The sequence below is a fragment of the Heterodontus francisci genome, chromosome 20, assembly GCF_036365525.1.
Source record: "Heterodontus francisci isolate sHetFra1 chromosome 20, sHetFra1.hap1, whole genome shotgun sequence".
Classification (NCBI taxonomy): domain Eukaryota; kingdom Metazoa; phylum Chordata; class Chondrichthyes; order Heterodontiformes; family Heterodontidae; genus Heterodontus; species Heterodontus francisci.
The window spans coordinates 23657033-23677539 of NC_090390.1; the positions used below are offsets into that span (position 1 = coordinate 23657033).

The 20507-nt window shown below is 42.3% G+C and overlaps 1 protein-coding gene across 1 annotated transcript in view; it reads right to left on the reverse strand.

Moving 5' to 3' along the window:
* The window catches only part of arid5b (AT-rich interaction domain 5B), a 132236-nt gene that overhangs the window by 46000 nt on the left and 65729 nt on the right, over positions 1-20507 (reverse strand). Inside the window, exon 5 of the mRNA XM_068052444.1 lies at positions 556-674. Coding sequence (XP_067908545.1) covers positions 556-674 — 119 coding nt within the window. The remainder of the gene's footprint in view (positions 1-555; positions 675-20507) is intronic.

The window sequence follows — 20507 nt, forward strand, 5'->3', positions numbered from 1 at the left end:
GGAAACGCAGCAGCTAATTTGTACACAGCAAGCTCCCACAAACAGCAATGAGATAACCATCAGTTTTTAGTGATGTTGATTGAGTGAAGGATAAATATTGACCAGAATACTGCGGAGAACCCCCATGCTGTCCTTCAAAATGGTGTCATTGCATCTTTAACTTCCATCCGAGAGGGCAGAAGGGGCCTCGGTTTAATGAATCATCCACAAGACAGCACCGGTGACAATGTTGGGCTGGATTATGTGTTCAAATTTCTGGAGTGGGACTTGAGCCTATAATCTTCTGACTAAATACGAGAGTTAGCCAGAGAGGGCAGATGGGACCGAGACAGCAGCTCTGAGTGCAGCCCTCCCTGCACTGGAATGGCAGCCTGGATCTTCCAGTCAAGTCCTTGGCCTGGGACTTGAACCCACAAGCTTCTGTCTCAGAGGCAAGAGTGCTACCACTGAGCAGTGGCTGACACCTTGCTGTTTGTATGCAAGACTAAAAACAGTTAAAAAAAAAAGCTACCCGCCAAAAGGTATGATGAGTTAAAGTGATGAACTGGACCGTACTTTGGCATTGCCTTTCCCATCTGAATCCTCATTGGAATCTCTCAGGCCATTTAGAGCTTGCGCGTCCCGCTTCTGGGAGTAGGACTTCTTCTTCCGAGGTCGGCCTTTGAGATTAGGTGCTGAAATTGAAAGAACGGAGAACCATTTTAAGAAGCCAAAAGCAACAGTTAGCAGCAACATTGATTGCATGTACAATTCAGTGTCGATATTACTGAAATGCTCACATTGGTCAAACCAACCCAATATCAAACAGCTGGTTTTTTTTTAAACATTCCTCAACTGTGCCATCCGTATACAAGGCGCATTGCTTAATGAACAGTCACCTTGCTACTTAGGGTGCGGGAGCCCTCAATGCCCATTCCCAGTGTGACCTTGCTGACATTCCAATTTCCATAAAAACTGCAGATTCCAGAAAGACCGGCACAAATGACAGCGAACAGCACGCCATGTATCCAGTGTGTACATTCTGTGCAGCTGCACTACTTCAGTGCTATAAATAACTGCATTGCAAAATATTTAACCAAGCACTTTTTCTCCAGCTGAAATCGCAAAAAGAGAGTTTTCACATCGACGACATTTTGTTTTGCTTCCAAAATGAGATTCATTTTTTAAATTCTCAAAAATTCACCCACAGCAAAAAAAGAAGTGCTCGCAGCAGCAACCCATTCGCTTTGCACAACAGCAGCCCTGCCACTTGGCTGTGAATTAAAATCGCTGTGCAGAGCAGCTCAATCACTGCAGCATCGTGTTTAGATTGTCACTGTAATGTCACATGTAGCAAGAAATTCCCATTTCACGTTCTTCAGTCACTTTTACCCCACAGCTGTCTGGAATCATTGCTCATCTTTGGCCATCCCTTGACATAAAGGGTCAAGGCTCAAACAGCGCCGACTGAACGGGACCCCGAGCTAGCATGCGGCATCCCATGCAAGGACAACAGCTATGCAATGGTAACAGCTAATCCCAGATCACTGTGTTAACTATTTGTACATCACTTATTGCAAACCGGCCTTTACACCGTTATATTGGCAGGGACACCAGAATAAGTAAGCGGTACTTAGTAACATTGCCAGTAAAATACAGTGGGTCCCAAACTAAACCTCTGCATTGTGCGCCCCTCAAAAAAAAACACTGCTCCTGCCTTGACCGGGCATCATTAACGTGTTCCGATCAACCACAACTCATTCTCAACAGTGGCGATCTTGGGGGCTAATTTTGACGGAGTGAATGTGAAACAGGCAATATCAGATTAGCCACCTGTTGACTTCAATGGATCTGAAAAGGGGAGAGGCAGGTAACAGGCAGCTGAAGAATAGATCTAAACAGGTAGCAGAGTTACTGTTTCACAGGTGTCAGCTGCAGCTGGATTTCATTATTGTGGATCAAAGTGGACCTTGCTAGATTCTAATGCCTTTAGACGGGCGATCTTTATCTAACATTCTACTCTTCCATCTATCTCTCCTGCAATTGTTACACTTTTGCAATTGCAACAAAAAAAAACTATAAATACTTCGGAGGTTATTCTGCTTGCAAAGTGATAGTTATGGTACAGTACGCAGAGCAGCGATGATCAGGTTTATGTTTGTAGGGGTTTCTGATCTCTCATACACACACACACCAGAGGCAGTAAAAGCTGAAACACTAGTTATAAATCAGGCCGAATGTACAGCACTCCTCCAAAAGCGAGCCTATAACAGAGTTACATCAGTCGATATCAGCAAACACACCTCAGTGCCGCCACACTTCAATATTTAGCACATCGTTGCCTCAAAGAGCTCAGAGCACCATAAATCTCACTCTATTACATGTCTGTTGATTGCAATGAGAATGGCATGTTCATACCAAGCCAGCAATGCCCCAGGGAATACAACTCGCATCAGTCACAGACCAATTCTATATTCAAAGGAATTCAAGCACCTTTCTCAATGCCGTGGGATATTCCGAAAATAAGTAAAACTGCTTGGAACATGACTATTTGAGATTTCACTTTGCTGAAATGCTTGGTTACCAAAGATCAGAGAGATTAGTAATCATTAAGCACAGTGTTTGACAACTCAAAAGCTAAGCTCATACTTTCTTTCATATCGTACTATAAAGAGCAGCCAAGACATCAAAAGCTACATGAAATAAGCAACAATTCCCATTTAATTACTGTATATTTGTTCAGTAGCTGAGGACTGATTTAATGACAGGGTTCAGTCATAAACTGTAATGAGCAATGGGACTCAGTGAAGTGTCTCCAAAACAGAGGAGTCATTGAAGATATGGCAGAATAACATAATCCAACCTTGATACTATGTGTTGCATTGGAATTTTTAAAAGGGAAACTTAACTTACATTTATATTTTAATTGAGAATAAAACAAATATATGTGCGTAACACTGTAAAGCTAGCTTTATTCAGTGCTTTCAAGCATTTGCCTTCAACCAGAATGCCTTAGGATACCTTGCACGGTGTTTATTATCTGTATTTGAGTCTGTAGCCAAAACATACAAGTGACATATTAGTCTTCAGTCAATTAGGTTTTATTGTGTAGACAGCACCCTAGAAACATTGCTGTGTTAATTAAGTAAAGACTTGCCAGTGCACGTTGCTAATTATTTGAAGCATGCATAACAAATGTGAAAGTGAACTTTAAATAGCACTGACTGAGGAAATGATCTAATTTGAGCTGATTCAGAAATATTAGACAAACTGCAGCTCAGTTGAGTATGTCCAAAAATGGTTTGGGTTTGGAATTCAATCATAGCATTGTTGAAGTGTGATGACATTCTGTACAGATTACAACAAAAGTGAAGTCACCACCATTACCCCCCACCACACACAGACAGAGACAGACAGACAGACGCATGAACACAGGCAGGGACAGAGAGACAGGGACACACCACATTAGAAAGGCTGATCGCTAAGAGCTGAGCACTGGCTAATTCTTAATTTAGTTCATTGAAAGCTACTGTGGAAAATATTTGGACCACCTTATCCCCTGACGAAACACTCGGTCTGCAGTGAAGTCGCGTAATACACTAACCACACAAAGAACATTTAATGTCGTACTGTCAGGATGACTAACACAGCCAGTCGAAGAAATACAAAAGGAGAAACAGACCAAACATAGAAAGAGGGTGAAAAAACATCGTTACCCATTTTGGTTGAATTAACCTGGTCCTAACAGCCTCAGACATCAGTACTGCAGCATGTGGCAATATGCACCATCTCTGCCACTCTGATGCCCGGTCAGTTCAACCACTTGCCAATGATCGCAGCGTTTCCTCTCTGTGTGCCCACAACTTATTTTGCTCCTGCTCAAAACGACGATTACTCATGTAACAGATCACCGACAGCACAAAACAAAAAAAAAAAAAGTGGGATGGACTGCCTGGTGAAAAAAAAAACACACTTGCGAGTTTTAACTGCTCACGGCCCATTTGCTGTCATCTCTCGTCCCACCTCTTTCACAGTAACAATGATTTCAGTTGCTTTGCTGGGTCTAATCAGCAGCCCGTCTGAAAGGCACTGTGCTGGTGTACAGCTCAGGGCCCAGTTACTCATGTCCAAGAATGTGGCACTCAAAAGATCTGCTGGCTCGCAGTTTTGTGTAATTCGATATTTATGAGACTTTCGGAGGCCCTGGCTCTGCTTTTCAGGCGCTGGATGATTATATATATTAGATATATTAGTGTTTGTAAACAAGTGCACTGCGAACAAAATTGCCCATACACTGTAAAAGGTCAACACAGATGGATTAGCAGAGTTTGCAGATACTTTTCAAGTGCACAGAACCGTAAGGTAACACAATAGCAGCCCTGCATATAAATTGGCCGGTGGCAGAATTATTAAAAAGCAGGATAAAGGTAACCTATTAGTGTTTAGGTAGTAAATTACTAAAAGGCAATTCTGCCCTTCAAGATCAACTGCTACCTCCTCTGCTAACTGGTAAATGTTATCATCAATAAATGAATGTCACTGCTTTGTAATTAACTCTGCGAGTATTATTAACAGAACTGCGGAATGCTTACGTGCTAATGCCTGTGGATAGTTTACTCCCAAACACAAGAAGAAAAAAGTCCCTCTGTTAAAAGCATTTGCAGCTCGAATGTAAAAATGAGGGCGGACAATTTCAAAGTCCAAAAGGCGGCTCCAGGTTTTGTGAGGAAGGCACTATTGCTTTGTCATGCAAACAGCTGACGCCATCACTTCCGAGTCAAGCTGCAATTTCAATAAGAATGTTGTTAAGACTCTTACGAGTTATTCTTCGTTTTATTTGGAAGTCAGGCAAGCTGGTATAAAATGTTTAAGTGTCCTTTAATTTTCTGACTATAAAAAGGAGCATCAATCCACAAAATTAAATCATAAATTTATTGGGCAATATCCCCTCATGATATTAATGAACATAAAACCCCGTGTTTAAATAGCAGGGCATGTAAATCAAGTACTGCAGCAAACTAAACAAAGGATTATCTTGCAGCCTGACATGAATATACTCTTTAACTATTAGATTTCATGTGCTGGTGCCAGAATGTGAACAAAACAACCTCTTAATTACTGCAAATGAAAATCCAATTTAGCATCACTGGAACATGATCCCATTACTTCAGTTATTATATTCCTTCCATAATTCTTTTCACAGACCAAAACACACAAAGTATAAACAGTTCAGTCAGTTTGCAACTATCTCCCTTTTGGGATCGGACATCCTGTCTCATTATGTCGATGATTAAAGTAATAAGGCCAGATATTCCGAGGCACAGAAGTCCCAAAATAGTATAACAATCTACCATTTCTCAGTCGGTATTCTTTTATTTGCACTGTCTATGAATAACCCTTTTTACTTCTAAGCTGTTCTACTTAGCTTTGGTCCACATTAAGGAGACAGCTAACTTCCCTCTATTGTGCACAAAGTACTGAAGCTCGAATCACAGAATCATGCAGCACAGAAGGAGGCTGTTCAGGCCATCAAGCCAGTGCCAGCCCCTTTGAACAGCTGTCCTGTTGGTCCTAGTTCTCCCTCTGCTTTTTTCCCCATAGCCCTGCAGTATTTATCCAAATGCCTTTCCAAAGTTATTACAATGGGTGTACCCACCTGAGATGGACTGCAGCGGTTCAAGAAGGCAGCTCACCACCACCTTTAGGCAATTAGGGATGGGCAATAAGTGCTGTCCTAGCCAGTGACGCCCATATCCCATGAACGAATAATAAAAAAATCTGCTTCCACTGTCCTTTTAGGCAGTGCATTCCAAGTCATAACAGCTCAATGCGTAAAAATATTTCTCCTCATTTATTTATTTATTTAGAGATACAGCACTGAAACAGGCCCTTCGGCCCACCGAGTCTGTGCCGACCATCAACCACCCATTTTATACTAATCCTACACTAATCCCATACTCCTACCACATCCCCACCTTCCCTATATTCCCCTACCACCTACCTATACTAGGGGCAATTTATAATGGCCAATTAACCTATCAACCTGCAAGTCTTTGGCTGTGGGAGGAAACCGGAGCACCCGGCAGAAACCCACGCGGTCACAGGGAGAACTTGCAAACTCCACACAGGCAGTATCCAGAATTGAACCCGGGTCACTGGAGCTGTGAGGCTGCGGTGCTAACCACTGCGCCACTGTGCCGCCCTCTGGTTCTTTAGCCAATTATCTTAAAATTGTCTCTTCTGGTTACTGACCATTATACCAGTGGAAACAGTTTCTCTTACTTTACTCTACCAAAAGCCTTCATGATTTTGAGCACCTCTACTAAGTTTCCCCGTAATCTTCTCTGTTGAGGAGAACAATCCCAGCTTCCCCAGTCTCTCTACGTAACTGAAATCCCTCATCCCTGGTACCATTCTAGTAAATCCCCTTTACACCCTCTCGAAGGCCTTGGCATCGTTACTTAAGTGTGGTGCCCAAGGTTGGACTGAATACTCCAGCTGAGACTAACCAGTGATTTCTAAAGGTTTAGCATAGTTTCCTTGATTTTGTACTCTACACCTCTATTTTTAAAGTCCAGGATCCCATATGCTTTTTTTAAATTAGCCTTAGGGCGGCACAGTGGCGCAGTATCTCTAAACTAAACTAAACTAAACTTATCGACTTTTCCTGCCATCTCCAAAGTTTGTCCACAGAAAAATCTCACTTTTTGAACTTTCCTTTGGTGCACAAGAATCTGTCTATATTTTATCATATTAGTTAAATCACCTTTAGCAGTACAGCTTAAATAATTGTTACGACCGAGGTGGGAGGAGTGCACTGTTAATTCAGTCCCACTTCTCCACAGGTCACAGCATATCAATAAATTTTCCCACTTACTGAAAAATCCAACTAATTTGTCCCCAGAATAAAGCACACCAACCAGGTTTCTTTCACAACAAAATTATCTATTTATTATAAATCAAGTCTTAAGCAATAATGAAGTAAATATATATACAAATTGAGATATTAAAGTTCCTTATTTTTCCCTAGCCTTCACGCACACACATCCAAAAACCGGTTAACCGGGAAAAAAGGGATTTTTGTTTCAAAGGAATAAAAAAAATGTTAGACTGCAGTGATCTGGAAGGAAGTTCTTTGGTTTGGTGAGGTGCCCCAAAGTCAAATAGTTGGAGGCCACTCAAAGTTTTTCCAGGCGAGGTTGATGAACAGTCGTGTTGGGTAGGCATTCAAAGAAATTCAACTGTAGAAGGCTTCACATAGGTCTTCCATCAGGGGTGTAGCAACAGATGTCAGTTCTCACAGTCGATGCAAATGTCATTTTGAAAATGCAAGGTTTCTGCAAATTCAGGGTTTCTTCAAAAAATGCAGGAGGCAACAGTACCACTTCATACAAGATTTTGCCTTTCAAGAGCAAGGATTCTTTACAGAGAGGTAATACTTGTCTTGGTTCTTCTTCTGATTTCCTGGCAGGTCCAAATCAAATTCCAATTGCCTCCTTTAGTCCAAACCCACTGGCTTTTAAAGTTCAAAATGAAACGAAAATTTTCCAGAAACAAGACACATGCCAAGTCATAAATTCTCTCTTGTCATACAAAGCATAGTTCTAAGGTCAAACCCCCTGCTGGTTTCCTTGAAATTATCTGGTTTCCAGTATTTGTTTACTGGTCAAAACCAAAAACCTCTCGTTGACCCTGCTTTTTTTTTTTAAAAAAAAAGCATCTATAAAGTTCAGCTATCTCCTGATGTTTCAATGCCCACTGAAATCCTTTTCAGTTTTAAAAAAATACAGATTCTCAAGTTTTAGCAAAAAATATGGACTCTCCATGACATAGTACTTTGCTACAGTCAGTTAAAAGGCCACTTCATGTGAAGTCTGAGTCCAGGGAAATTATACAATATGTGCCATACCACCAAAGGTGGCCCTTCTCGTGCAAAAGAACTAATCCAGCTTCTTTATTGAATTTCCAAATTAAATAGGCTAAACTTGATCCCATTCAGATCTGAAGTTTGTCCAGTGATGGCGAACTGAAGATTTGCAACTCCAGTTTAATTCAGTTTACATTTATCTATCATAACATTAATGCAATATGTTAAGTCAATTATTAATTCAGCCAGGCTTTTAATCAGAGTGAACCATTCTTACAATTTAAGTATCAGCCATGGCTCAGTTGGTAGCACTCTCACCTCTGAATCAGGTGGTCATGGGTTCGAGCCCCCCACTTGAGGGACTGATGCACATAATCTAGACTAACAGAACAGTACTGAGGGGCAGTACAGTACTGAGGGACAGTACAATCAGGGATACCATCTTTCAGGTTTTATATTATACTGAGGTCCCATCTGCCTTCTCAAGTGGATGTAAAAGAACCCACGGCACTATTCGAAACGCAGGAGAATTCTCACCGGTGGCCTGGCCAATATTTATCCCTCAACCAACATCACTAAAACAGACTTTCTGGTTATTATCACCTTGCTGTTTGTGGAGCATGCTGTGCACAAATTCGCTGCCGAGTTTCCCTACATTACAACAATGACTACACTTCAAAAGTGCTTCATTGGCTGTAAAGTGCTCTGGGACATCCTGAGGTGCTGTACAAATGCATGTCCATTCTTTATGGACGTTATAGTGCACCATTCGATTTCAGTAACAAATAAAAACTGATGAAGTGTCACAAAAATAACAACAGAGCCTATTTGCAAGTCTTCCCCATTCAAGTGGCAAGAGATGACAGAGAATTCAATGCTTAGGTCACCCAACTCAGAAGATGCTTACAGAGACTCCACACGAGCTGGCATTTAGTTCAAGTATAGCTGGTGTTTCCCTTTGCATATTTGGTCTCATCTGAAATAAATAGTTGATGACTGGATACTGGACTGGAATGAACAATTAAGCCACTTTTAATTTAGAATATTCAATATTTCCAAATGTTATTTATACAAATACTGTATGCTTAGATTATTGCCTCTTTTGAACTAAGTTGAAGAAACCTAAGCTTATTAAAAGAGTACTTAAGACTCCCCAAACAAAATACCTGCCAGCGTTATTTTTAAGGCAGCTTAATGATTTAAAGCAGTTTCACCAAATGACAGCCCTACGGAATATTTCCCAATAGTGGTTGTCTTACAGATGGTTGAAGTTATTGCGCACGATAAATATGACATTTCTAATTTTGGCTCAAATTGGTATCTTATTCATCTCAGTGAATAAAACATCTCAGTAATCACAGCATACGCAATTTAAACCACACATTTTGTGCTGCTTGTATTGATGTGAGGCTGCTTTTGCATCATGTAAGTGGGTCAAGTGCTCATTAAATGCACTGGAGCAAAAGAATTAATTATGTTATCGACTTTAGAGGCAGCACAAATATGTGGTATTTAAGCACTTGTGGGGGAGGGGGTTGAAATGTTGAGACTTGACATTCCCAGGAGCACCTCAAAATCATCAGATGCCTTGCTTTTTAAGGAATATTCAAATTTTGCTTTGAATGTCCCAGTGTTTTGCTGCCACACTCACAGTGCCAGGGTACACCAACTAACTCCAGTTATAACAAACCTACAAGAAGGGACTATGGCCTCTAGTGGGAACCCTACATTTGGGTCAAAATTATCCTGAGGGCCTAAAGTAACCCAAGCACATAACCACCAGAATCTCCAGTACAGGGCAAACATAATAAAGAGGATCGTAAGTCCTAACAGGTATTAACAAGTAGTCTGCATTCGAGAGTGAACAAGACTTACCAGTGCAGGTGTTGGTGGGTTGTACGCTTCTAACAGCAGCACTTATAACCTTAAAGGGTTTGATATCCTGGGTCAAGATTGAGGAGGCCAAGAGATTTATTGTTCCTTTTGGGTCAAATATAATCAGATAGGGCAACACAGTGGCGCAATGGTTAGCACTGCAGCCTCACAGCTCCAGTGACCTGGGTTCAATTCTGGGTACTGCCTGTGCAGAGTTTGTAAGTTCTCCGTGACTGCGTGGGTTTCCGCCGGGTGTTCCGGTTTCCTCCCACAGCCAAAGACTTGCAGGTTGATAGGTAAATTGGTCATTGTAAATTGCCCCTAGTGTAGGTAGGTGGTAGGAGAATGGTGGGGACGTGGTAGGGAATATGGCGTTAATGTAGGATTAGTATAAATGGGTGGTTGTTGGTCGGCACAGACTCGGTGGGCCTGTTTCAGTGCTGTATCTCTAAATAAAATAAATAAATAATGCTCATGAGACAGCTCTGCACCTGTAGGCTGATCTATCCATCACCAAAGCAATGATTGAATTACATGTCTAAAACATATTTTGAAACATATGGAGTTTTTTTGAAGATGTTACTAACAGAATCGATAAAGGGGAGTCGGTGGACGTGGTATACTTGGATTTTCAAAAGGCTTTTGATAATCAAAAGTCCCCCAAAGGAGGTTGGTTAGAAAAATTAAAGCACATGGGATAGGAGGTAATATAATGGCACGGGTTAAGGATTGGTTAACAGGCAGAAAGCAGAGAATAGGAATAAACGGCTGATTCTCGCATTGGCAGGCTGTGACTAGTGGTGTACCACAGGAATTGGTACTTGGGCCCCAGCTGTTCACAAAATATTATGATTTGAATGTGGGGACCAAATGTAATATTTCCAAGTTCGCCGTTGACACAAAGCTAGGTGGAAATGTGTGTTGTGAGGAAGATGCAAAGCGGCTTCAAGGAGATTTGGACAGACTTAGTGAGTGGGCAAGAACATGGCAGATGGAATATAATGTGGAAAAAATGTGAGGTTATCCACTTTTTTTATGAGGAACAGATGTGCAGAGTATTTCTTGAATGGTAAGAGATAGGAAAGCGTAGATGTACAAAGGGACCGGTGTCCTCATCAATAAGTCACTGAAAGCTAACATGCAGGTGCAGCAACCAATTAGGAAGGCTAATGGTATGTTAGCCTTTATCACAAGAGGAATTGAGTACAGGAGTAGCGAAGTCTTGCTTCAATAGTATAGAACCTTGGTTAGACCCACCTGGAGTACTGTGTGTAGTTTTGGTCCCCTTACCTTAGGAAGGATATTATTGCCTTAGAGGGAGTGCAATGAAGGTTCACCAGACTTGTTCCCAGGATGGCGGGACTGTCCTATGAAGAGAGACTGGGGAAACTGGGCCTGTATTCTCTAGAGTTTCGAAGAATGAGAAGTGATCTCATTGAAACCTACAAAATACTTAAAGGGATAGACAGGGTAGATGCAGCTAAGATGTTTCCCCTGGGTGGGGAGTTGAGAACCAGGGGACACAATTTCAAAATAAAGGGGAAGCCACATAGGACTGAGATGAGGAGCAATTTCTTTCTTCAGAGAGTTGTGAATCTTTGGAAATCTCTACCCCAGAGGGCTGTGGAAGCTCAGTCACGGAGTATGTTTAAAGTAGAGATTGACAGATTTCTAAATACTGATGACATAAAGAGATGTGGGGATAGTGTGGGAAAAAGGCATTGAAGTGGATGATCAGCCATTATTGTAATGAATGGGCTGAATGGCCTACTCCTGATCCTATGTTCCTATATCAGAGAAATACCAAAAATGTACCTCAAACATATCTAAAACATTTAAACTGCATCTCAGATATGTTAAAAACAACTTGCATTTCTATAGTGCCTTCAATGTAGAAAAAGGTCCCCATGCGTTTCACAGGAGCGTATTTAAAACAAGCATATATTCAAAAGGAATCTAAAACATAATTTAGAATTTAGATGTTGTTCTAGCACAGAGCACTGCTTGTGCACACCGAAGTCTCAAACCAACAACTGATTCTTAATAATCCCAGCAAAACAATGCTTTAAAGAAAGCATGAACTGGTCGACAGATTTCAGAAAGCTGCATTTATGTAAGAGTCCTGATATGATGCTAGCTGCAACTCAGCACCTCCAGGCCTGCTAAAGAAATTGGGCGTCCTTCTGTGTGTAGATTCCTGCAGTTTACCCAATGGATGAATGATCTGAGAGTAGGAAAATCTAACTCAAATTACATCCAAGATGAGGAAGTACAAACTGAACACTTGGTTACGCTAGATTTAAGCGCAAGTTTACAAATAGGTGGTTCTGTAAAAATAAAAAGTCACATGTTTCACCAACCTCCCCTAGGGAGAGAAAATCAAACTTGGCAGGAGCACAAAACAGCCAAGTTCTTTTCTGATATTTATTGATCTATTAACTGCATAACAATACAATGCAGCTGGAGACAAGAATAATAAAGACAGATACTAAATTAGCAACATGCATTTACATATTACCTTTAACATAGTAAAAGTTCCCAAGGTGCTTCATAGAATAACAATCAGACAAAAATTGACACTGCGGCAAATAAGGCGATGTAGGGCCGAATTTTGTCAGAGAGGGTCCAGTGCCGCCGCCAGGGCTGAAAGCAGGAGTAATCCTCACTGGCAGGCAGCTGGACCCCGAGGTGGCATTTTACCAACGGCAGCTAATTAACAGGCTGCCAGTTAAGGACAGCTGCCCAGCCCCAGAGCTGCCAGCCATGTCACTGCTAGCAATGGTGGTGGCCACTTCTGAGGCTGCATGACAAAGAAGAGGGCACCTCAATGCTGATATGTTCAATACCAGTGAGTTTTCTGGGGGAAGCCGGAGCCAGGCAGGCTCTAGCAATTGGGGTTGGGGTGGGGTGGCGTTGTTCTGGCAGCGGCGCCTTGGGTGCAGGGGCTACCATTTCTGCGGGGGAACCCCTCCATGAGCCATGGAGTGCCCATAAAGGAGGGCTCCCTCAGGAACCCACTGGGAAGCCACCAGCCCCTTCTGGCACTGGTAAAGTACTGGCAGGGGCAGGAGGTAACCCTTAATTGGCTGCCGACTGGAATGGCCACCCTGCTGAGGTTCCTGCCGTTGCCAATATGCTACAGCGGAGGAAGATGTCGGGCTCTTCTCCCGCCATACTGCCAGCCCACCTGCCTCCCAACCCGTCTCTAAAATGAAAACCAATGAGAAGCTTGGTCAAAGAGGTAGAATTTAAGCAGCGTCTTAGAGGAGAGAAAGGGACGGAGAAGCAAGGAGGGGTTCCACAGCTTCTTGGTAGCTGAAGGCACGACTGCCAATGATGGGACGAATGGTGGGAGATGTGCAGAAGGCCAGAGTTAGAGGAATGAACAGTTCTTGGAGGCTTGTAGGGCTGGAAGAGGTTATGGAGATAGGGAGGGGAGAGTCCATGAAAGATCATGAACACAAGAAGAATTTTAATTTTGAGGCGTTGGTGCACTGGGAGCCAACCTAAGTCAGTGAACACAGGGGTGATAGGTGAGCGGGACTTGGCGTGAGTAAGGATACGGGCAACTGAATTTTGGATGAGTTCAAGTTTATGGAGGGGGGGTCAGGTACTGGAAGAGTGGAGTCTTCTGAATGCGGAAACCCCATTTCACAAGATGCAACCAGACTCAGAAAATATTAATTGAAAATTGTTTTAATATTCACTTTGAATCGCAGAGGCTAGAAGAGAGAGGGCAGTGTCTTAACACATCCTGAGGTTACCTCAGAGCACTCTGCAACCAATGAACTGATTTTTGAAATGCAGTGACTATTGTTATGTATAAAACCGCACACAGCAAGATCCCACAATCAGGAAACAGGATGAATGACCACTCGATAATCTGGTTGGTGCGAGGGAGAAATGTTGATCAGGAAACCAGAGAACTCCCAGCTCTTCTTCAAATAGTGCCAAGGGATTTTTCACGCTGGCTTAAAAAGATAGCCCCCCTGATAGTGTGACGCTACCTCATTATTAGTCTTGATTGGCACTCAAGTGTATGTGCACAGATCCTGGAGTGGGGCGTAGGGAGTTTGAACCTACGACCTTCTGTCTCAGAGGTGACTAAAAGGTCACAGCTTTTGTTCAGTCTATCAGAGTTAATATCTCAAGGATCCAGCTGTCTTTTGTTGGCCTGGGATTTGTAGCCCTGGCTGTGCTTAGGTTCCCTTCAACAGCTGTTGCCACCTGAACTCCCATTTCACATCATCACCGGGCAAATTCACGATTGGTGTGCTCCCAGCTGGGAGCCACACTGGCAGGGAGCACAGATCGGGGAATTGGCATGACACTGCTGTAGCCCTGTCTCCACTCGGAGCAGTGAATCTAACCTCAATTAAATGGAGGCAGAAAGATAGGGTTGCCAATTCTGGTTTGACAGAGATTTCATCACATGACCTCCTGCCCACCCCCCCCCCCCCCCCCAACCCAATCAAGCAGCACCTTTTCCCCCAACTCCAATATTTGCCCATGGATTAAAAGGGACAGTGGACCCAAAGTTGGTTGAGCAACAGGTAACAGAGTAGTGGTGAACAGTTGTTTTTCAGCCTGGAGGACGGTACCCCAGGGGTTGGTATTGGGATTTCTGCTTTTCTTGACATATATTAATGACCTGAACTTGGGTGTACAGGGCACAATTTTAAAATGTGCAGATGACACAAAACTTGGAGGTATTGTGAACTATGAGGAGGATAGTGATAGATTTCAAGAGGACACAGACAAGGCTGGTGGAGTGGGCGGACATGCGGCAGATGAAATTTAATGTAAAGAAGTGTGAAGTGATTCATTTTGGTAAGAAGAGGAGAGGCAAGATAAAATATAGGATACAATTCTAAAAGGGGGGTGTAGAAGCAGAAACCTGGGGGTACATGCGCAGAAATTGTTGAAGGCAGCAGGGCAGGTTGAGAACGTGGTTAAAAAGGCATATGAGATCCTGGGCTTTACAAACAGGGGCATAGACTACAAAAGTTATGATGAACTTTTATAAAACACTGGTTCGGAGTATTGCGTCCAATTCTGGGCACCGCACTTTAGGAAGGACATGAAGGTTTTAGATTTAAGGCGATTAGCAAAAGAACCAGAGGCAATGTGAGGAAAAAACATTTTTCTTTAAATGCAGCGAGTGGTTAGGATCTGGAATGCACTGCCTGAGAGTGTGATGAAAGCAGGTTCAATTGGGGCTTTCAAAAGGGAATTGGATAAGCACCTGATGGGAAAGAAATTGCTGGGCTACGGGGAAAGGGTGGGGGAGTTTGACTAGAGGAGTTGCTCTTGCAGAGAGCTAGCATGGACACAATAGGCTGAATAGCCTCCTTCTGTGCATAACCATTCTATGATTCTATAACTAAGAAGCAAAAGTGTTCAAAGAAAATGAAGAAAACAAACAATTGTTTTTAATGCTATCATTTTTCTCCGGAGTTGCTCGCAGCAGTGTCCCGGAGATCATCTTTAATTCCAGGAGACTCCAGGGCAACCCTGGACGATTGACAACGCTTTAGAAAGAAAACGAATGCTGAACACTGGCCTCCAGGTAGAGGCAGTGACTCGTTCCTATCATATGTAATCTAATGTCAAATCATTACTTTAATTTAAAGTTTAATGATATTGGCTGAAGATATGTTATGTACAACAAATCTGGAGTTAATTTTGGAGAAAAGATTTCCTAGACTCAATTTCTCATCCATTAGATCATAATTGGCCACATGAGGCTTCAATATTAAAATATAGGTCTGTATTATGACTAAGCTGCTGTGGTTGAGTCAGAAGATCCATTTTATATCAAATAGTCCACATACCTCAGCATCCAACACAATTAAGTAACCAGCAACTGTTGTCATGTGGCCTTCATGGAACATTTATTGTTGAAATCCACTTATAACATAAGGAGGTGCCAGGGAGAGAGAGAAAGAGAGTTATTTTTTCTCAGAGATTTAAGAAAATAATCCAAAAGGACACTCAAATGCCAGTATTGAAGGCGTAATGCATTCAGAGGTGCTATCTTTTGGACGAGACGTTAAACCAAGGCACCTGTCTGCCCTCTCGAGTGGACTTGAAAGACCCTACAGCACTATTTCAAAGCATAGCAGGGGTTGTTCTCCCCAGTATCCAGGCAATAGCTATTCCGCAATAGACATTACTAAAACAGATGACCCGGTAATTTCTTTCACAGCTGTTTATAGGAGCTTGCTGCGCGCAAATTGGCTGCTGCAGTTCCTCCATTACAACAGTGACTACACCTCTAAAGTACTTAACTGGCTGTAAAGTACTTTGGAACCTCCCGAGGTCATGAAAGGTGCTATATAAGTGCAAGTCCTTCTTTTTAATTTTCAATACAGCCTGTAACTTTCCCACTTGCACCATAGAAACATAAAAGATAGACCGTTCAGTCCCTCCATCTGCTGCATCATTCAATAAGATCATGGCTGAACTTCAACATCACCTGACCTCTAGCTCTACTCTCCCAAGCCAGGAGAAACGGCCTCTCAGCATCTACCCTGCCAGGTCCTCTCAAACTCTTACACCAGTCCATTTTGGAGATCACGTCCATCATGTAGGTGTGCAATATCCTGTCAAAAGCCTTCTCCTGGTCCAGGCTGATGAGGCAGGTGTCCACCCTCCTGTCCCGTACATAGGCGATCGTATCCCTGAGCAGCGCAAGACTATCAGAGATCTTCCTGCCGGGTACAGTACAGGTCTGGTCAGGGTGGATCACCAACTCCAGAGCAGACTTGTCCCGACAGGCGATGACTTTGGTCAGGATCTTGTAGTCAACATTATGCAGTGAGAAGGGCCGCCAATTTCTGATTTCCACTCTCTTCCCCCTTATGCTTGTAGATGAGGGTGATGATGCCTTTCCTCACGGATTCTGACATGCTGCCAGCCAGAAGCATACCCTCATATACTTCCAGCAGGTCTCTCAGAGCCGAATACAACTCAACTGGTAAGCCGTCGCTTCCGGGACTTTTGCTCGTATCGAAGAACCTGCCGGCTTTTGTCAGCTCGTCCAGAATTAGCGTTTTTTTTTTATTATTCATTCATGGGATGTGGGCATCACTGGCTAGGCTAGCATTTCTCGCCCATCCCTAATTGCCCCTGAGAAGGTGGTGGTGAGCTGCCTTCTTGAACCTCTGCAATCTATGTGAGGTAGGTACACCCACAGCACTGTTAGTAAGGGAGTTCCAGGATTTTGACCCAGTGACAGTGAAGGAACGGAGATATAGTTCCAAGTCAGGATGGTGTGTGACTTGGAGGGGAACTTTGCAGGTGGTGGTGTTCCCATGCATTTGCTGCCCTTGTCCTTCTAGTTGGTAGAGGTCGTAGGTTTGGAAGGTGCTGTCTAAGGGGCCTTGGTGCATTGCTGCAGTGCATCTTGTAGATGGTACACACTGCTGCCACTGTGTGACGGTGGTAGAGGGAGTGAATGTTTGTGGATAGGGTGCCAGTCAAGCGGGCTGCTTTGTCCTGGATGGTGTCGAGCTTCTCGAGTGTTGTTGGAGCTGCACCCATCCAGGCAAGTGGAGAGTATTCCATCACACTCCTGACTTGTGCCTTGTAGATGGTGTAGAAAGAGATGCAGCGGTTTTTGTCGAGGTTCATCCCAAGCAGCTCTGTAACACAGGAGTCTGTGTTCTATGGGCTGTTCCCAGGGACGCACACAGAGATAAACATCTTACATCAGTCTTTATCTCCACTATAGTGACTGTAAGATCAACTGCTGCTGGAGGACCATGAATTCGGTGAAAGACGCTCTTTGGTCTACCTGAAACTTGCTGGTCTTCCAGCGCAAAGAGTTGTCCATAACCAAGTGTTGCAGATTGGCACATTCCAAGGTCCAGGACTACGTGCTGAAGCTTGGGGCAGCCGCCGCAAAGGTTCAATGGGGAAAGACCACAGTGTAAGGTCCTCCCACCATAGTGAACTGAGGGGCTGGACTCATGGGAAACCCTTCGGGCTGTATACACCGAATATGGTTTGGCTGTAAAATGTATATGGCATGTAAAATGGAATGGAAGGGTTGTGTGGCAACTCACTCCTATATTTCCTTTGCACTTTTTGGAATGTCAACTTGGTGCTGTTTTGAACTGTTTTGTAATTTTTTTAAACAGATTTTTTATGAATAAAGTATATTTTTGGAGGAAAAAAAATCTAAATTAGTTCAGCTTGTGTTTGTTCACCAAAGCTCTCAATTGCCCTCTAGTGTCAGCCTTTCATCTTGTGTACCCAAAAACCAAATAACTGGTGGTTTATCTCTATTATTCGAGTATTATAACACTTGGATTCTCTGTTAAAAAGTACAAGTGAGGAAAATCTGCCTCAGGCATGTACACAGTGAACAAAGAACAGAGCTCAGTGTCTGGTCAAAATCGTTTACAAAAAAAGGGTCCATTTCCTTACTAACTGATTAACAAATATTAATTTAATTTAACATAAAGCTTTTATCACTTGGAACAAAGTTCATTCACTCAATTCTGCAATACAGTCAGTAAAAAACATGGCTCTAATCTTTAACAGGTCTTAGTATTTAACAACAGGCTCTATTTCACAAACACTGTGGCTGCGGCTTCACTCAACTGCAGTTCTACGGCCAAGGTTTTTTCCTCAATTACTGTATCAAGGGCAATACCCCCTTCTATTGACCCCCTGAACCTCTTGACCTTTATCCCAAGTAAATCAGCAGAAGTGAAATAGCCGAAAGTCCCTTTGAAATAATGAAAGTGCCAAAATCATTTTGGGAGAGGCAAGAGTAACGACCAGGCTTGTTGAACATGAGTGGAATCACTGTTTCTTGCTATTCTTACATTTTTCAATGAAAAAAACCAAAAACTGCCTTTTGCTCACATCGCAGTTTCTTGCTGTCCAAAAACAGTCTCACTCTCCCCCCTCTGCTTGATATTTCTAATCCCATTCTAGATTACAGACTGCAAACTTCAAAGCTCTTGGAGTCACAGCAGATCTATGCAAAAAAAATTAATGCTTCACTAATATGTTACGCAACACCGCACAGAACACCGACCATAGAGAACTTTAACAAGATGGCAACTTGCACTGGAACTTTCAGGACTTAACTAGTAAATGCAATTTTATATCCAAGAAGCAAAGGGAATCTTAAAGTGCATTCAAAATTACACCACACCTTTTACACAAAGCATATACAAAACCCAGTTGTACTTGAAAGCGACATCACACCAAGTTATTCCACTCGTTTCATTCTCTGAAGAATCACTGTTGGCAATGATCAAGGTCAATGGAGTGTGTGGTAAAAAACCAATGAATGACTTATATACACTGGCTTACTGGAAAATAAACTATCTCTTGACATCAGCACTCTGTGGGTGATCTGTCCCTGATGTCACTCAGTGGTGTATTTTCCAGTAAACTGCTACTCTCTTCTTCTACAAATGGACATGAGAGTTGTGAGTTGTTTCTGACCAAACTTGCATAAAAATGGAACAAAGCTACCATTATCACGTCACAAACAAGTCAAAGTTAGACAAAATTTGCTTATGTCAACAATGTTCTGGGAAATTACTTGTTGCCAAACTGAATTCCTACCCTACTCCAGCCATCAAAGAAAGTCAAGTTTCTATCTCAATGTGTCAATAAATCAAACAAGACTAATTTCTTATCGTTTATAAAATGTGCCCATTGCAAATGCTATCAAACTGCTCAGAGTTACCGTAGTTTTCACTTAAATCCACTCTAGACAAGAAAAAGAGCCCGGCTGGCTTCAAAATTCAATATTTAATGATCACATCCATAAAAAGGTTTTGAATATCTTTCAGCTAGCGTTACCTGGACAAGTGCAATCTGTTCATTAGCTGGATAACATACCCATTACAAGGGCAATCTGTTCATTGGCCGGGTAACATACCCATTACAAGTACATTCTGCGAATCGGCTGGATTAAATATCTATTACAACTACAATCCGCTCATTGCAATAGGTGCTTGATCAAGCCATATACTGTATTCCTGCTGGCTAGGTTAAGCACCCATTACAAGCATCTGCAGTTTGATTTGAGAAATGCCAATGAAACTTTGTAAAAGGTTTCAGGGTTTCAAATGACTTCCTTTGATTCAGTAACATATTTTACAGATGTTATGTCACATTTGGCATCTCACAAAGAAATGATTATTAAACATCCTTGCATCACAAGGCAAAGATTTCAAGAGTACAGGAATGCCTGCAAGTTCTCGCTCAGCTTGTTTGGCCCACTAGTAAGGTGACATTAACGAGAGTCTCTCTCGTCTTCCATTCTATTGTTTTTTGCTTGTTCCCCTTTTTGGGTTACGTGTGATTGGAGTGGGCAGGCCAATCACACTGTTGACTCAGTTAAGTATATAACACTTGAACTAACATTTGCTTACAAAAAGTTCAGTTTTAACTCACAAAAAGTAAAATACCAGATGCCGTGATTAATATCTTTTCAAATAGGTTTCAGGTTACACTTTAGGAATTCAGCTGCTGAGCTATCTTGAAAAAAACACGTGAAAAGGAGGGTTTTTGCACTGACCCTGCATTAGGTCACAACAACTCATTTATTGCAATATACTCTAAACCTTGCAGCTGAAGGCCAGATGCTATTTCTATTTCATCGCAAAACAAAACTTTCTTTAATTTCATCTGTCTTAAATCTTAACAGTGCCTGTACAGCATTTGAAGTTTCTAAACTTGGTATGTTTGATTTTCAGATTTTTGATTCTTTAAGTGATTTAAAACGGAACTTTATTGCTTTTCAAACTGCATT